The sequence below is a fragment of the Schistocerca americana genome, chromosome 3 (genome assembly GCF_021461395.2).
Source record: "Schistocerca americana isolate TAMUIC-IGC-003095 chromosome 3, iqSchAmer2.1, whole genome shotgun sequence".
Lineage (NCBI taxonomy): Eukaryota > Metazoa > Arthropoda > Insecta > Orthoptera > Acrididae > Schistocerca > Schistocerca americana.
Window position 1 is genome coordinate 209,408,711 of NC_060121.1, and position 19,236 is coordinate 209,427,946.

The window sequence follows — 19,236 nt, forward strand, 5'->3', positions numbered from 1 at the left end:
CCAACATTTCTACGGAATCCAAACTGATCTTCCCCGAGGTCCGCTTCTACCAGTTTTTTAAATTCGTCTATAAAGAATTCGCGTTAGTATTTTGCAGCTGTGACTTATTAAACTGATAGTTCGGTAATTTTCACATCTGTCAACACCTGCTTTCTTTGGGATTGGAATTATTATATTCTTCTTGAAGTCTGTGGGTATTTCGCCGGTCTCATACATCTTGCTCACCGGATGGTAGAGTTTTGGCATGACTGGCTCTCCCAAGACCATCAGTAGTTCTAATGGAATGTTGTCTACTCCCGGGGCCTTGTTTCGACTCAGGTCTTTCAGTGCTCTGTCAAACTCTTCACGCAGTATCTTATCTCCCATTTCATCTTCATCTACATCCTCTTCCATTTCCATTATATTGTCTTCAAGTACATTGTCCTGGTATAAACCCTCTATATACTCCTTCCACCTTTCTGCCTTCCCTTCTTTGCTTAGAACTGGTTTGCCATCTGAGCTCTTGATATTCATACAAGTGGTTCTCTTCTCTCCAAAGGCCTCATTAATTTTCCTGTAGGCAATATCTATCTTACCCCTAGTGAGACAAGCCTCTACATCCTTACATTTGTCCTCTAGCCATCCCTGCTTAGCCATTTTGCACTTCCTGTCGATATCATTTTTGAGACGTTTGTATTCCTTTTTGCCTGCTTCATTTACTGCATTTTTATATTTTCTCCTTTCATCAATTAAATTCAATATTTCTTCTGTTACCCAAGGATTTCTATTAGCCCTCGTCTTTTTACCTACTTGATCCTCTGCTGCCTTCACTTCTTCATCCCTCAGAGCTACCCATTCTTCTTCTACTGTATTTCTTTCCCCCATTCCTGTCAATTGTTCCCTTATGCTCTCCCTGAAACTCTGTACAACCTCTGGTTCTTTCAGTTTATCCAGGTCCCATCTCCTTAAATTCCCACCTTTTTGCAGTGTCTTCAGTTTCAATCTGGAGTTCATAACCAATAGATTGTGGTCAGAATCCACATCTGCCCCTGGAAATGTCTTACAATTTAAAACCTGGTTCCTAAATCTCTGTCTTACCATTATATTATCTATCTGATACCTTTTAGTATCTCCAGGATTCTTCCAGGTATACAACCTTCTTTTATGATTCTTGAACCAAGTATTAGCTATGATTAAGTTATGCTCTGCGAAAAATTCTACCAGGCGGCTTCCTCTTTCATTTCTTAGATCCAATCCATATTCACCTACTATGTTTCCTTCTCTCCCTTTTCCTACTGACGAATTCCAGTCACCCATGACTATTAAATTTTTGTCTCCCTTCATAATCTGAATAATTTCTTTTATTTCATCATACATTTCTTCAATTTCTTCGTCATCTGCAGAGCTAGTTGGCATATAAACTTGTACTACTGTGGTAGGCATGGGCTTTGTGTCTATCTTGGCCACAATAATGCGTTCACTATGCTGTTTGTAGTAGCTAACCTGCACTCCTATTTTTTTATTCATTATTAAACCTACTCCTGCATTACCCCTATTTGATTTTGTATTTCTAACCCTGTAATCACCTGACCAAAAGTCTTGTTCCTCCTGCCACCGAACTTCACTAATTCCCACTATATCTAACTTTAACCTAGCCATTTCCATTTTAAATTTTCTAACCTACCTGCCCGATTAAGGGATCTGACATTCCACGCTCCGATCCGTAGAACGCCAGTTCTCTTTCTCCTGATAACGACGTCCTCTTGAGTAGTCCCCGCCCGGAGATCTGAATGGGGGACTATTTTACCTCCGGAACGTTTTACCCAAGAGGACGCCATCATCATTTAATCATACAGTAAAGCTGCATGTCCTCGGGAAAAATTACGGCTGTAGTTTCCCCTTGCTTTCAGCCGTTCGCAGTACCAGCACAGCAAGGCCGTTTTGGTTAATGTTACAAGGCCAGATCAATCAATCATCCAGACTGTTGCCCCTACAACTACTGAAAAGGCTGCTGCCCCTCTTCAGGAACCACATGTTTGTCTGGCCTCTCAACAGATACCCCTCCGTTGTGGTTGCACCTACGGTACGGCCATCTGTATCGCTGAGGCACGCAAGCCTCCGCACCAACGGCAAGGTCCATGGTTCATGGGGGGGAGGTGAAATATATTAAGCAATGGAAATCAGGGTTGCATCATTATAATTAAAATATTATAATCTTCAAAGAGATATCAAGACTTTAAATTACTAAAATCTGACAGCAGCAAAATAATTAGGGCAGTAACTAAAAGAAAACTGAATTATGTAGGAAACCAGTTCAACTGGAAAATGGTGCATTGTTGATGGAACTAAATCAAATGGGGCTTTAAGGACAAAGGAGACAACAAATGCGACTGTGGTGAAGTTCAGGATATGGAACACCTTCTACAGTGTTCCATCTGCCCCACAAGGTGTACCCTTGATGAACTATGACTTGAGAAGAGAGAAATATTGGACTTGGCCAGACATTGGGCTGAGAGCCTTTGAAACAAATCTCCGGACACGAAAAAGTAAATAAGTATGCTGATTGTGATTAAATGTCTACCTGAGCACAAATCTCCTTTCCCTTCCATCAAAATATAGTAACTTGGATAATGTGAACCATGCCATCATTCTCATTCCACATTCATTGGCTAAACAATCTGTATAAGAGACTATATTACTATATCTAAAAACAAAGATGATGTGACTTACCAAACGAAAGCGCTAGCAGGTCGATAGTCACACAAACAAACACAAACATACACACAAAATTCCAGCTTTCGCAACCAACGGTTGCTTTATCAGGAAAGAGGGAAGGAGAGGGAAAGATGAAGGGATGTGGGTTTCAAGGGAGAGGGTAAGGAGTCATTCTAATCCCGGGAGCGAAAAGACTTACCTTAGGGGGAAAAAAGGACAGGTATACACTCGCACACACACCCATATCCAACCGCACATACACAGACACAAGCAGACATTTGTAAAGGCAAAGAGTTTCGGCAGAGATGTCAGTCGAGGCAGAAGTACAAATGTAAAGATGTTGTTGAAAGACAGGTGAGGTATGAGCGGCAGCAACTTGAAATTAGTGGAGGTTGAGGCCTGGCGGATAACAAGAAGAGAGGATATACTGAAGGGCAAGTTCCCATCTCCGGAGTTCTGACAGGTTGGTGTTAGTGGGAAGTATCCAGATAACCCAGATGGTGTAACACTGTGCCAAGATGTGCTGGCTGTGCACCAAGGCATGTTTAGCCACAGAGTGATCCTCATTACCAACAAACACTGTCTGCCTGTGTCCATTCATGTGAATGGACAGTTTGTTGCTGGTCATTCCCACATAGAAAGCTTCACAGTGTAGGCAGGTCAGTTGGTAAATTACGTGGGTGCTTTCACTCGTAGCTCTGTCTTTGATCGTGTACACCTCCAGGGTTACAGGACTGGAGTAGGTGGTGGTGGGAGGGTGCATGGGACAGGTTTTATACCGGGGGCGGTTACAAGGGTAGGAGGTTGTTGTTGTTGTTGTTGTTGTTGTTATGATCTTCAGTCTTGAGACTGGTTTGATGCAGCTCTCCATGCTACTCTATCCTGTGCAAGCTTCTTCATCTCCCAGTACCTACTGCAACCTACATCCTTCTGAATCTACTTAGTGTATTCATCTCTTGGTCTCCCTCTACGATTTTTACCCTCCACGCTGCCCTCCAATACTAAATTAGTCATCCCTTGATGCCTCAGAACATGTCCTACCAACCGATCCCTTCTTCTGGTCAAGTTGTGCCACAAACTTCTCATCTCCCCAATCCTACTCAATACTTCCTCATTAGTTACGTGATCTACCCATCTAATCTTCAGCATTCTTCTGTAGCACCACATTTCAAAAGCTTCTATTCTCTTCTTGTCCAGACTATTTATCGTCCATGTTTCACTTCCATACATGGCTACACTCCATACAAATACTTTCAGAAAAAACTTCCTGACACTTAAATCTACACTCGATGTTAACAAATTTCTCTTCTTCAGAAACACTTTCCTTGCCATTGCCAGTCTACATTTTATATCCTCTCTACTTTGACCATCATCGGTTATTTTGCTCCCCAAATAGTAAAACTCCTTTACTACTTTCAGTGTCTCATTTCCTAATCTAATTCCCTCAGCATCACCCGACTTAATTCGACTACATTCCATTATCCTCGTTTTGCTTTTGTTGATGTTCATCTTATATCCTCCTTTCAAGACACTGTCCATTCCATTCATCTGCTCTTCCAAGTCCTTTGCTGTCTCTGACAGAATTACAATGTCATCGGTGAGCCTCTAAGTTTTTATTTCTTCTCCATGGATTTTAATACCTACTCCGAATTTTTCTTTTGTTTCCTTTACTGCTTGCTCAATATACAGATTGAACAACATCGGGGAGAGGCTACAACCCTGTCTTACTCCCTTCCCAACCACTGCTTCCCTTTCATGTCCCTCGACACTTATAACTGCATTCTGGTTTCTGTACAAATTGTAAATAGCCTTTCGCTCCCTGTATTTTACCCCTGCCACCTTTAGAATTTGAAAGATGGTATTCCAGTCAACATTGTCAAAAGCTTTCTCTAAGTCTACCAATGCTAGAAACGTAGGTTTGCCTTTCCTTAATCTTTCTTCTAAGATAAGTTGTAAGGTCAGTATTGCCTCACATGTTCCAGTGTTTCTATGGAATTCAAACTGATCTTCCTCGAGGTTGGCTTCTACTAGTTTTTCCATTCGTCTGTAAAGAATTCGTGTTAGTATTTTGCAGCTGTGACTTATTAAACTGATAGTTCGGTAATTTTCACATCTGTGAACACCTGCTTTCTTTGGGATTGCAATTATTATATTCTTCTTGAAGTCTGAAGGTATTTCGCCTGTTTCATACATCTTGCTCACCAAATGGTAGAGTTTTGTCAGGACTGTGTCTCCCAGGGCCATCAGTAGTTCCAATGGAATGTTGTCTACTCTCGGCGACTTGTTTCGACTCAGGTCTTTCAGTGCTCTGTCAAACTCTTCACGCAGCATCTTATCTCCCATTTCATCTTCATCTACATCCTCTTCCATTTCCATTATATTGTCTTCAAGTACATTGCCCTGGTATAAACCCTCTATATACTCCTTCCACCTTTCTGCCTTCCCTTCTTTGCTTAGAACTGGGTTGCCATCTGAGCTCTTGATATTCATACAAGTGGTTCTCTTCTCTCCAAAGGTCTCATTAATTTTCCTGTAGGCAATATCTATCTTACCCCTAGTGAGACAAGCCTCTACATCCTTACATTTGTCCTCTAGCCATCCCTGCTTAGCCATTTTGCACTTCCTGTCGATATCATTTTTGAGACGTTTGTATTCCTTTTTGCCTGCTTCATTTACTGCATTTTTATATTTTCGCCTTTCATCAATTAAATTCAATATTTCTTCTGTTACCCAAGGATTTCTACTAGCCCTCGTCTTTTTACCTACTTGATCCTCTGCTGCCTTCACTTCTTCATCCCTCAGAGCTACCCATTCTTCTTCTACTGTATTTCTTTCCCCCATTCCTGTCAATTGTTCCCTTATGCTCTCCCTGAAACTCTGTACAACCTCTGGTTCTTTCAGTTTATCCAGGTCCCATCTCCTTAAATTCCCACCTTTTTGCAGTGTCTTCAGTTTCAATCTGGAGTTCATAACCAATAGATTGTGGTCAGAATCCACATCTGCCCCTGGAAATGTCTTACAATTTAAAACCTGGTTCCTAAATCTCTGTCTTACCATTATATTATCTATCTGATACCTTTTAGTATCTCCAGGATTCTTCCAGGTATACAACCTTCTTTTATGATTCTTGAACCAAGTATTAGCTATGATTAAGTTATGCTCTGCGAAAAATTCTACCAGGCGGCTTCCTCTTTCATTTCTTAGCCCCAATCCATATTCACCTACTATGTTTCCTTCTCTCCCTTTTCCTACTGACGAATTCCAGTCACCCATGACTATTAAATTTTTGTCTCCCTTCATAATCTGAATAATTTCTTTTATTTCATCATACATTTCTTCAATTTCTTCGTCATCTGCAGAGCTAGTTGGCATATAAACTTGTACTACTGTGGTAGGCATGGGCTTTGTGTCTATCTTGGCCACAATAATGCGTTCACTATGCTGTTTGTAGTAGCTAACCCGCACTCCTATTTTTTTATTCATTATTAAACCTACTCCTGCATTACCCCTATTTGATTTTGTATTTCTAACCCTGTAATCACCTGACCAAAAGTCTTGTTCCTCCTGCCACCGAACTTCACTAATTCCCACTATATCTAACTTTAACCTAGCCATTTCCATTTTAAATTTTCTAACCTACCTGCCCGATTAAGGGATCTGACATTCCACGCTCCGATCCGTAGAACGCCAGTTCTCTTTCTCCTGATAACGACGTCCTCTTGAGTAGTCCCCGCCCGGAGATCCGAATGGGGGACTATTTTACCTCCGGAACATTTTACCCAAGAGGACGCCATCATCATTTAATCATACAGTAAAGCTGCATGTCCTCGGGAAAAATTACGGCTGTAGTTTCCCCTTGCTTTCAGCCGTTCGCAGTACCAGCACAGCAAGGCCGTTTTGGTTAATGTTACAAGGCCAGATCAGTCAATCATCCAGACTGTTGCCCCTGCAACTACTGAAAAGGCTGCTGCCCCTCTTCAGGAACCACATGTTTGTCTGGCCTCTCAACAGATACCCCTCCGTTGTGGTTGCACCTACGGTACGGCCATCTGTATCGCTGAGGCACGCAAGCCTCCGCACCAACGGCAAGGTCCATGGTTCATGGGGGGGAGGTGAAATATATTAAGCAATGGAAATCAGGGTTGCATCATTATAATTAAAATATTATAATCTTCAAAGAGATATCAAGACTTTAAATTACTAAAATCTGACAGCAGCAAAATAATTAGGGCAGTAACTAAAAGAAAACTGAATTATGTAGGAAACCAGTTCAACTGGAAAATGGTGCATTGTTGATGGAACTAAATCAAATGGGGCTTTAAGGACAAAGGAGACAACAAATGCGACTGTGGTGAAGTTCAGGATATGGAACACCTTCTACAGTGTTCCATCTGCCCCACAAGGTGTACCCTTGATGAACTATGACTTGAGAAGAGAGAAATATTGGACTTGGCCAGACATTGGGCTGAGAGCCTTTGAAACAAATCTCCGGACACGAAAAAGTAAATAAGTATGCTGATTGTGATTAAATGTCTACCTGAGCACAAATCTCCTTTCCCTTCCATCAAAATATAGTAACTTGGATAATGTGAACCATGCCATCATTCTCATTCCACATTCATTGGCTAAACAATCTGTATAAGAGACTATATTACTATATCTAAAAACAAAGATGATGTGACTTACCAAACGAAAGCGCTAGCAGGTCGATAGTCACACAAACAAACACAAACATACACACAAAATTCCAGCTTTCGCAACCAACGGTTGCTTTATCAGGAAAGAGGGAAGGAGAGGGAAAGATGAAGGGATGTGGGTTTCAAGGGAGAGGGTAAGGAGTCATTCTAATCCCGGGAGCGGAAAGACTTACCTTAGGGGGAAAAAAGGACAGGTATACACTCGCACACACACCCATATCCAACCGCACATACACAGACACAAGCAGACATTTGTAAAGGCAAAGAGTTTCGGCAGAGATGTCAGTCGAGGCAGAAGTACAAATGCAAAGATGTTGTTGAAAGACAGGTGAGGTATGAGCGGCGGCAACTTGCAATTAGTGGAGGTTGAGGCCTGGCGGATAACGAGAAGAGAGGATATACTGAAGGGCAAGTTCCCATCTCCGGAGTTCTGACAGGTTGGTGTTAGTGGGAAGTATCCAGATAACCCAGATGGTGTAACACTGTGCCAAGATGTGCTGGCTGTGCACCAAGGCATGTTTAGCCACAGAGTGATCCGAAGTATCCAGATAACCCGGCCAGTGTAACACTGTGCCAAGATGTGCTGGCCGTGCACCAAGGCATGTTTAGCCACAGAGTGATCCTCATTACCAACAAACACTGTCTGCCTGTGTCCATTCATGTGAATGGACAGTTTGTTGCTGGTCATTCCCACATAGAAAGCTTCACAGTGTAGGCAGGTCAGTTGGTAAATCACGTGGGTGCCTTCACTCGTAGCTCTGTCTTTGATCGTGTACACCTCCCGGGTTACAGGACTGGAGTAGGTGGTGGTGGGTGGGTGCATGAGACAGGTTTTACACCGGGGGCAGTTACAAGGGTAGGAGGTTGTTGTTGTTGTTGTTGTTATGGTCTTCAGTCTTGAGACTGGTTTGATGCAGCTCTCCATGCTACTCTATCCTGTGCAAGCTTCTTCATCTCCCAGTACCTACTGCAACCTACATCCTTCTGAATCTACTTAGTGTATTCATCTCTTGGTCTCCCTCTACGATTTTTACCCTCCACGCTGCCCTCCAATACTAAATTAGTCATCCCTTGATGCCTCAGAACATGTCCTACCAACCGATCCCTTCTTCTGGTCAAGTTGTGCCACAAACTTCTCATCTCCCCAATCCTACTCAATACTTCCTCATTAGTTACGTGATCTACCCATCTAATCTTCAGCATTCTTCTGTAGCACCACATTTCAAAAGCTTCTATTCTCTTCTTGTCCAGACTATTTATCGTCCATGTTTCACTTCCATACATGGCTACACTCCATACAAATACTTTCAGAAAAAACTTCCTGACACTTAAATCTACACTCGATGTTAACAAATTTCTCTTCTTCAGAAACACTTTCCTTGCCATTGCCAGTCTACATTTTATATCCTCTCTACTTTGACCATCATCGGTTATTTTGCTCCCCAAATAGTAAAACTCCTTTACTACTTTCAGTGTCTCATTTCCTAATCTAATTCCCTCAGCATCACCCGACTTAATTCGACTACATTCCATTATCCTCGTTTTGCTTTTGTTGATGTTCATCTTATATCCTCCTTTCAAGACACTGTCCATTCCATTCATCTGCTCTTCCAAGTCCTTTGCTGTCTCTGACAGAATTACAATGTCATCGGTGAGCCTCAAAGTTTTTATTTCTTCTCCATGGATTTTAATACCTACTCCGAATTTTTCTTTTGTTTCCTTTACTGCTTGCTCAATATACAGATTGAACAACATCGGGGAGAGGCTACAACCCTGTCTTACTCCCTTCCCAACCACTGCTTCCCTTTCATGTCCCTCGACTCTTATAACTGCATTCTGGTTTCTGTACAAATTGTAAATAGCCTTTCGCTCCCTGTATTTTACCCCTGCCACCTTTAGAATTTGAAAGATGGTATTCCAGTCAACATTGTCAAAAGCTTTCTCTAAGTCTACAAATGCTAGAAACGTAGGTTTGCCTTTCCTTAATCTTTCTTCTAAGATAAGTTGTAAGGTCAGTATTGCCTCACATGTTCCAGTGTTTCTATGGAATTCAAACTGACCTTCCCCGAGGTTGGCTTCTACTAGTTTTTCCATTCGTCTGTAAAGAATTCGTGTTAGTATTTTGCAGCTGTGACTTATTAAACTGATAGTTCGGTAATTTTCACATCTGTGAACACCTGCTTTCTTTGGGATTGCAATTATTATATTCTTCTTGAAGTCTGAAGGTATTTCGCCTGTTTCATACATCTTGCTCACCAAATGGTAGAGTTTTGTCAGGACTGTGTCTCCCAGGGCCGTCAGTAGTTCCAATGGAATGTTGTCTACTCTCGGGGCTTTGTTTCGACTCAGGTCTTTCAGTGCTCTGTCAAACTCTTCACGCAGTATCTTATCTCCCATTTCATCTTCATCTACATCCACTTCCATTTCCATAATATTGTCCTCAAGTACATCGCCCTTGTATAGACCCTCTATATACTCCTTCCACCTTTCTGCTTTCCCTTCTTTGCTTAGAACTGGGTTTCCATCTGAGCTCTTGATATTCATACAAGTGGTTCTCTTATCTCCAAAGGTCTCTTTAATTTTCCTGTAGGCAGTATCTATCTTACCCCTAGTGAGATAGGCCTCTACATCCTTACATTTGTCCTCTAGCCATCCCTGCTTAGCCATTTTGCACTTCCTGTCGATCTCATTTTTGAGACGTTTGTATTCCATTTTGCCTGCTTCATTTACTGCATTTTTATATTTTCTCCTTTCATCAATTAAATTCAATATTTCTTCTGTTACCCAAGGATTTCTACTAGCCCTCGTCTTTTTACCTACTTGTTCCTCTGCTGCCTTCACTACTTCATCCCTCAAAGCTACCCATTCTCCTTCTACTGTATTTCTTTCCCCCATTCCTGTCAATTGTTCCCTTATGCTCTCCCTGAAACTCTGTACAAGCTCTGGTTCTTTCAGTTTATCCAGGTCCCATCTCCTTAAATTCCCACCTTTTTGCAGTTTCTTCAGTTTTAATCTACAGGTCATAACCAATAGATTGTGGTCAGAGGCCACATCTGCCCCTGGAAATGTCTTACAATTTAAAACCTGGTTCCTAAATTTCTGTCTTACCATTATATTATCTATCTGATACCTTTTAGTATCTCCAGGGTTCTTCCATGTATACAGCCTTCTTTCTTGATTCTTAAACCAAGTGTTAACTGTGATTATGTTGTGCTCTGTGCAAAATTCTACCAGGTGGCTTCCTCTTTCATTTCTTAGTCCCAATCCATATTCATCTACTACGTTTCCTTCTCTCCCTTTTCCTACACTCGAATTCCAGTCGCCCATGCCTATTAAATTTTTGTCTCCCTTCACAATCTGAATAATTTCTTTTATTTCATCATACATTTCTTCAATTTCTTCGTCATCTGCAGAGCTAGTTGGCATATAAACTTGTACTACTGTAGTACGTGTGGGCTTCGTATCTATCTTGGCCACAATAATGCGTTCACTATGCTGTTTGTAGTAGCTTACCCACATTCCTATTTTCCCATTCATTATTAAACCTACTCCTGCTTTACCCCTATTTTATTTTGTGTTTATAACCCTGTAGTCACCTGACCAGAAGTCTTGTTCCTCCTGCCACCAAACTTCACTAATTCCCACTATACCTAACTTTAGCCTATCCATTTCCCTTTTTAAATTTTCTAACCTACCTGCCCGATTAAGGGATCTGACATTCCACGCTCCGATCTGTAGAACGCCAGTTTTCTTTCTCCTGATAACGACATCCTCTTGAGTAGTCCCCGCCCGGAGATCCAAATGGGGGACTATTTTACCTCCGGAATATTTTACCCAAGAGGACACCATCATCATTTAATCATACAGTAAAGCTGCATGCCCTCGGGAAAAATTACGGCTGTAGTTTCCCATTGCTTTCAGCCGTTCGCAGTACCAGCACAGCAAGGCCGTTTTGGTTATTGTTACAAGGCCAGATCAGTCAATCATCCAGACTGTTGCCCCTGCAACTACTGAAAAAGCTGCTGCCCCTCTTCAGGAACCACACGTTTGTCTGGCCTCTCAACAGATACCCCTCCGTTGTGGTTGCACCTACGGTACGGCCATCTGTATCGCTGAGGCACGCAAGCCTCCCCACCAACGGCAAGGTCCATGGTTCATGGGGGGGATCATGAAGGTATCATTAATAAATCTGTACCAAACTTTGGGTTGGCAGGCCTGGGTAACCAAGAATGCTTCCTCTAAGCGACCCATGAATAGGTTGGCGTTCGAGGGGGCCATCCTGGTACCCATGGCTGTTTCCTTTAATTGTTGGTATGTCTGGCCTTCTAAAGTGAAGAAGTTGTGGGTCAGGATGAAGCTGGCTAAGGTAATGAGGAAAGAGGTTTTAGGTAGGGTGACAGGTGATGGGCGTGAAAGGAAGTGCTCCATCGCAGCGAGGCCCTGGACATGCGGAATATTTGTGTATAAGGAAGTGGCATCAATGGTTACAAGGGTGGGAGAGGAAAGACTCCCACATCCACACTGGCTGTTCAGAGCATCCTCCTACAGGCCAACCACAAATTAGAGCAGCATGCCACCCTCCACCTCAAAAAACTATCCAATCTCCTGGTTTCCCACCTCCGGAAAGGCAACTCCCTCACCCTTCACAACCTTTCCAACAAACCTCAACCTCCTCTCATTGCACACAAACCCAGTCTCTCCCATCTACTCAATCTCCCACTTCCAGCTCCACACCCTCCAAAACCTCAAAATTCCAATCAACACAATCTGGAACCACAACACCCTAATTCAGTAGTTAACCTTTCCTCCAAACCTCTCTCTCAATCTGAAACCTCTGTCCAACCAAAGGCCTCACCTTCAGCCCCACTCCCAGCCCTTGTCAAAGATTTACTGTCCTACACTCGTGCTCTCTGCTGTAAATATCACTTTGCCACGAAGAAAAATGATCCTAATCCTACTTCTAATGATCCAAATCCCCAAGACACTATCCAAATTGAACCCTTCCTGGAACAGTTCCATTCTCCGCCACAGCGGGACCCACCTCCTCTTCCTCAAAATCACCCTCTCCAAACATTCCAGGAATTTCTGACTTCCAGCCTTGCCTCTCAATCCTTCTTAAAAAAACCTTAATCCTACTCCCAACATCACCACTGCTGAAGCCCAGGCTATCCGTGATCTGAAGGCTGACCGATCCATTGTTATTCTTCCGGCGGACAAGGGTTCCACGACTGTGGTACTTGATCATCGGAAGTATGTGGCTGAGGGACTGCGTCAGCTTTCAGACAACACCACATACAAAGTTTGCCAAGATAATCCCATTCCTGATGTCCAGGCAGAGCTTCATGCCTATGTAGATCAACACCTTCAAACCATTACATGCAGTCTCCCATCCTTCATCAAAGACACCAACCACTTTCTCGAACGCCTGGAATCCTTACCCAATCTGTTACCCCGGAAACCATCCTTGTAACCATTGATGCCACTTCCTTATACACAAATATTCTGCATGTCCAGGGCCTCGCTGCGATGGAGCACTTCCTTTCATGCCGATCACCTGCCACTCCACCAAGAGTGTCTTTCCGGCGTCCACCTAACCTTCGTAACCTCTTAGTTCATCCCTATGAAATCCCCAGACCACCTTCCCTACCCTCTGGCTCCTGCCCTTGTAACCGCCCCTGGTGGAAAACCTGTCCCATGCACCCTCCCACCACCACCTACTCCAGTCCTGTAACCCGGAAGGTGTACACAATCAAAGGCAGAGCCACGTGTGAAAGCACCCACGTGATTTACCAACTGACCTGCCTACACTGTGAAGCTTTCTATGTGGGAATGACTAGCAACAAACTGTCCATTCACATGAATGGACACAGGCAGACAGTGTTTGTTGGTAATGAGGATCACCCTGTGGCTAAACATGCCTTGGTGCACAGCCAGCACATCTTGGCACAGTGTTACACCGTCCGGGATATCTGGATACTTCCCACTAACACCAACCTGTCAGAACTCCGGAGATGGGAACTTGCCCTTCAGTATATCCTTTCTTCTCGTTATCCACCAGGCCTCAACCTCCGCTAATTTCAAGTTGCTGCCGCTCATACCTCACCTGTCTTTCAACAACATCTTTGCATTTGTACTTCTGCCTCGACTGACATCTCTGCCGAAACTCTTTGCCTTTACAAATGTCTGCTTGTGTCTGTGTATGTGCGGTTGGATAAGGGTGTCTGTGCGAGTGTATACCTGTCCTTTTTTCCCCCTAAGGTAAGTCTTTCCGCTCCCGGGATTGGAATGACTCCTTACCCTCTCCCTTAAAACCCACATCCTTTCATCTTTCCCTCTCCTTCCCTCTTTCCTGATGAAGCGACCGTTGGTTGCGAAAGCTTGAATTTTGTGTGTATGTTTGTGTGTCTATTGACCTGCTAGCGCTTTCGTTTGTTAAGTCACATCTTCTTTGTTTTTAGATATTTTTTTCCCACATGGAATGTTTCCCTCTATTATATCCAGACTATATTACTATAAATATACACATCTACATTAGAATGATGTACAGGCTAAGATCCTTATGTTCACCTCAACCTCAAAGCTCGACACAAAAGGGACTGTATTTTAATGTACCCCTGTTCAATCTACACGCAAAAAATTCCTTTTTTTAGGAGGCATGAGGTCTGTCTTCCCCCCCCCCCCCCCCCTTTCTCTCTCTCTCTCTCTCTCTCTCTCTCTGTGTGTGTGTGTGTGTGTTTTTTTTTTTTTTTTTCGCTCAAAGGAAGAAATGATAGTTCTGAAAGCTAGGTTAGTGCCATCACTTTTATGTACATCCATTGACAGTACTGAACATTTCACTTCCCAAAGGTAAGTACAGTCCATAATTCATTAGTTTTCTTGATTTAACTTTTCTTGGATACAATGATATATTTATCACAGATAAGTGTATGTGAAATAATTTTACAATTATATGCAGTTAATAACATACTATTCTGTACAATTGCAAGCAAATGGTTAGAATCTTACCTGACAAACAGATTACAAAAAGTTGAAATTAATTTTGAAAAAAAGAATACAACCAGCCATCAATGTACCGTCCACTCCTCTGACACAATGCCTATTAGATATGGTGTGCCACAAGGCTCAATCCTGGGACCCACGCTGTTTCTGCTATATGTTGATGACATAAGCACAAAGCTTACTAAAGGACATACCACACTATTTGCCAATGACACGAGTATACTAATAACAGGTACTGATACAGAGGACCACAACCAAAAAATTAAACCGCTTATGTCGTCACTCAGCAAATGGTTCAACGAGAACAAACTGATTATAAATATACAGAAAACAACGAACATCAACTTCAGACTCTCATCCTAAAAACAAGAGATGCCCAATGTGATTCTAAATAACCAAGAGCTTACGTGTGTGGGCTCTGTCAAGTTTCTTGGCATATGGCTTGAAGAAAATCTTAAGTGGGAGACTCACACAAATTATATCTCTAAAAAGTTATTAACTGTATGTTACATTTTAAGGATACTTGAAAAATCTGTTCTCATACATATATATTATGCTTACTTCCACTCTACATTACCGTGTGGAATCATATTTTGGGGGAACTCACTTGGGGGTAGACATATTTTCAAAATGCAAAAAAAGGCAATACGCATAATATGTGACCTAAGACATAACGAATCATGCAGACAACATTTCAAAACAAATGGCATTATGATACTGCCCTCTGCTTACATTTATAATATCATCTCATTTGTCAAGTCATACCTGTTAAACAATGACTGCACATTAAAATTCAATGGAAATATTCATAACTATGCAACAACGCAGTAATCTGACCTACATATGATTCAGTCCAGAACTACCTGCTACCAAAAAAGTGTTTTAAATGTTGGGATACAAATGTATAATAATTAACCAAATGAAATCAAAGCAACAAAGAACCCAAGAGCCTTCGCACATAAGTTAAAAAAAATATCTCTTGGACCAATGCTTTTATGCAGTTGATCATTTTTTTGAAAGCGGTTAAAATTGTAAACAATTTTATAGTAAATGTTCAATTAGGTCTGAAAATTATATACTGTGCATGTCTATGAAATATACTGGATTATTTTACTATTATATTTGTATTGGCTGTTTGTATTTTACTATACAACAATTGTATTTACTGTTTTGTTAAAGATAGATAATTTCCTCATTACAAAATAATGTAAAATCAATTTATTAAAAATTACTTGCATGTTTTCTTGACCTGTCCAATATCATATGTACAACTGTACAATTCTAAGATTTGTATTGATTGTTTTATTTAAGATAGATAATTTCCTCACTACAAAATAATGTAAAAATTAATTTGTAAAAATTACTTGTAAATATGCTCTCTTGACCTGTCCATATCATATGTACAACTGTACAATACTATGATTGCCTGGATCAAAAAAATACAATACATTATGAAGGAACACACGCAGCAACAGTCACAATAAAAATGAGCATACAGCCATAATTTTTATTATATTTTTGCAAATATAGTTATTTTTAGCTTGAGCACTTCAGCTTATTATAATGAAGGGAATAAGCTGCATTATTTTTAATGTCAATGATTCAAGTACTTTTCAGAACTATAAATCTGTTTCTAAATAACAAGATTTTTAATTCTTTTTTAAGTATGATGAATTCTGATACTCTTTTTATTTATTTTGGTAATGCACTGAACAGTGCTTTCTCAGTACATGTCTTTTGCAAATATTTCCCTATGAAAATCATTTGTATTCCTTGTTTCTGCTGAACACTGAGAATTCCTACTGTACCAAAAAAAGTATACTTCCGTAAATACAGATAGGTTGGAGAGTAAAAATTTTAAATTCATTGAAAATATACTCACATGATTCATTATGTTTAACTCCTTTGATTATTCTTATTGCTCTCTTTTGGAGTATAAATGATTGTTTACCCAGATTAGGATTCTCCCCAAACACTATATCATATCTTAATCTGCTATGACTGTGTGCACAGTAGGTTTGTAACACTTTTTCAATATTAGAGTAATTTTTAAGCCTTTTTAGAAAATATCAATACTGACTTAATATTTCTGTTTAACAATAATTTGGTATGTTTCTCCCAACTTAAATGTGCACTGACTCATACTCCTAAAAATATGGTTTGAAGTGACAGGTCTGTCTTACACTGCCCAAGTCCTATTGCTTGAATGGTTCCCAGTTTGTTCCTTATATGGCTGTAGTTCATGCAAATTGTGTCTTGATTTTTCATCCACAATCAATGTGTTGTCCCTAAACCATCTGTTCACCTTTTTCTATTTGTTCTGCATCAGTTTATATTAATGTCCAGTTCCTTTAACTGTTCGGAGAGATCATTAATAATTCTGTTCAATATGATGTCATGCATTGGTGGTCCACAGTTTTTAGAAAGGTTCATTACCATTGAGTGTATCACATTCCATGACAAAGTATGTATTTTATTTCCTACTATATACTTACCATGTGAGCACTGTATGAAAAATATACTGGTCAGTGCTGTGCAAATAGCTGAGCAGTGGAATGAAGTTAAGTTTTTCAATAGATAAAATAATGTGTCTTTGTTAGTTATTCATACATTTTGTGGGTCATTTTTACATTCTTGTTGAACTGATGAGGAATGAGAGTAACTTATTCATGCTGAAGAAACTTTCTTTTAGGATCCTAAATTTAGTTTATGTCCCATACTGCTGTAAGAAGTGAAAAATAAATAACCAGCAATGGATTCTGTAGCTTCAGAGTTTTACATTTTCACACGAATTATGTCTTTTGTTTGGACTTTTATAGCTTATGTTTTTAAAAAAGAAGCTGACTAAAAACATAATACTGATAAAGTATACATAAAGCCAATCAGCAGTTTGTCTGATTATGACTTACCATATCAGTTTGAAATTATATTGGTAATATACCTGTTTGATCTTTATAAGTGCAATGTTTTATTTTTTTTTTTTTTCTCCAAATGCTTTACAAATACAGTTAGAATTGCTTAACAAATATAACATATGGTGTATGTTTAGGTGATTTCCACATGTCATGTAACATAGATACTTTCTTGAAATTATTATAAACTGTTATGAAAAAGAAACTACATGTCAAAGTTTTACTTGTTTTAAGAAAACTTCAGTGTTAGATTGACACAAAAAAACCTGGTCAAATTCATGTAAAATGTGAAACTCTGCTGTTATTGGACCCATTTCTGAAAACTTAAAATAGGGTTCCTCATTTAGAGACATTAAAACAAAGTAAATCTATCATAATGCTGCATGTTATGATGACATCTCAAGTTTGCAACATGAAAAAGTGCTTGAAGACAAAATAACAAATGTAACTTAACCTGCTCCTACAATGACAGCGTCATACTTCACTTTTGGCTGTTTGGAAGGCAGATGTAAAAGCCTGACATAAGTGTGAAAAACAGTTGTTGCTTGAGGCAGTTGACCTTTCATCATGTTTTATTTAAACTAGACTTTATCTGTAGGCCAGCTGAGCACTCAGTCACAACATTCAGCTTCAACTGATAACACCAAAGGCATAAAAAAGGTACCACTACTATGAATCAAAAGAGTCCCTCTTTGCAGGACAAGATGCTTTAGCTACAATGGTGTCTACATATTGCATTATCATTCGATAGAAATAAATGAAAAAAAATCATACAGAATATAATATAATGTGGCAAGCACAAGCACAGATTCATTAACATATTTTGTTAAATATTAAGTATGTTAAAAGCATATTGATGTTACTAATTTATGGAGGAAAAAAAATACCAGGCCAACAGTAAAGTACATGCTCTATCCAAATGTTGATGACATCATATTATATAAGCAAATGAATATATTTAATCAACTGACAAAATGCTTGTTGTATGGCTGGCAAATAATGAAATTATACTTTAAAAACTTAAATGAAATAACTTCCAGTTTTAAGTGAAATAGCTTCTAATCCAAAGCTTTTCTCAATTTATTGTCCCCTGCTAACTCTCTGTATATTTGATATGAAAGAGAAACAATTCCATTCAAAGAAATAAAGATGAGTGCCAGGAATAACTCACACATAACACAATGATTCAAATGGCTGCTTTTTCTTCTTCATCTTCTCTTTATGTATTAACCCAACTGCCTGTTATGATACCATCTCTTAAATAGTCTTACTACATTTCTTCTCACGGTGCATTTATAATTTAGAGTCTTTACCAGTAACCTTTCTCCACCCATATGGTCTATATGTTCCTTCCATTTTCTCTGTTTTCCTTTATTTTCTCATTTGGGTTGTATATTCCTGAGTCTTCCATTACATCTTCATTTCTGTTTTGATCTTCCCTTCTATATCCTTCCATTCTTCTTAGAAATCTCATTTATTGACCCTGTAATCTACTTTCTTCATGTCTTGTTGTCACTCAAATTTTACTTTCATGAGTAGTTCATACTGCTCCTGTTTTAAAAGAAATTCAGCTAGGTTTCTTTCTTGGCTTTGTTCTGTAAACTTTTTATGATGGTTCCTCTATGGAAGTAAATTTATTTAATTTTTGGTCCATGTCATGGTTATATTTGTAAATGATGTAGCATCCTAAATATTTAAAATGTTTTACCTGCTCCAAGATTTTATTATTAAAGACTCTTTTAATTCTTAGTGGTTGTCTGCCCTGATATGCCATAACTTTTGTTTTTATTCTGTGATAGATTGATTTTTATTTATCCCCATTTGATTACATCTTGTACCAAGTGTGTACTTGTAATACAGGATAACTTAAACCTATTTTATTGCAATATTTAACCTATTTATTATAATTTAATACATCAAAGTGGCAAATTTAT

General features: G+C 39.8%; 1 protein-coding gene across 1 annotated transcript in view; it reads right to left on the reverse strand.

Moving 5' to 3' along the window:
- Positions 1–17,950, reverse strand: part of LOC124607235 (pyridine nucleotide-disulfide oxidoreductase domain-containing protein 2-like) — a 177,333-nt gene extending 159,383 nt beyond the window's left edge. The window contains exon 1 of the mRNA XM_047139508.1: positions 17,757–17,950. Within this exon, the coding sequence (XP_046995464.1) occupies positions 17,757–17,871 (115 nt within the window). The 5' untranslated portion in view covers positions 17,872–17,950. The remainder of the gene's footprint in view (positions 1–17,756) is intronic.
- Between the last annotated feature and the right edge of the window lie 1,286 nt (positions 17,951–19,236).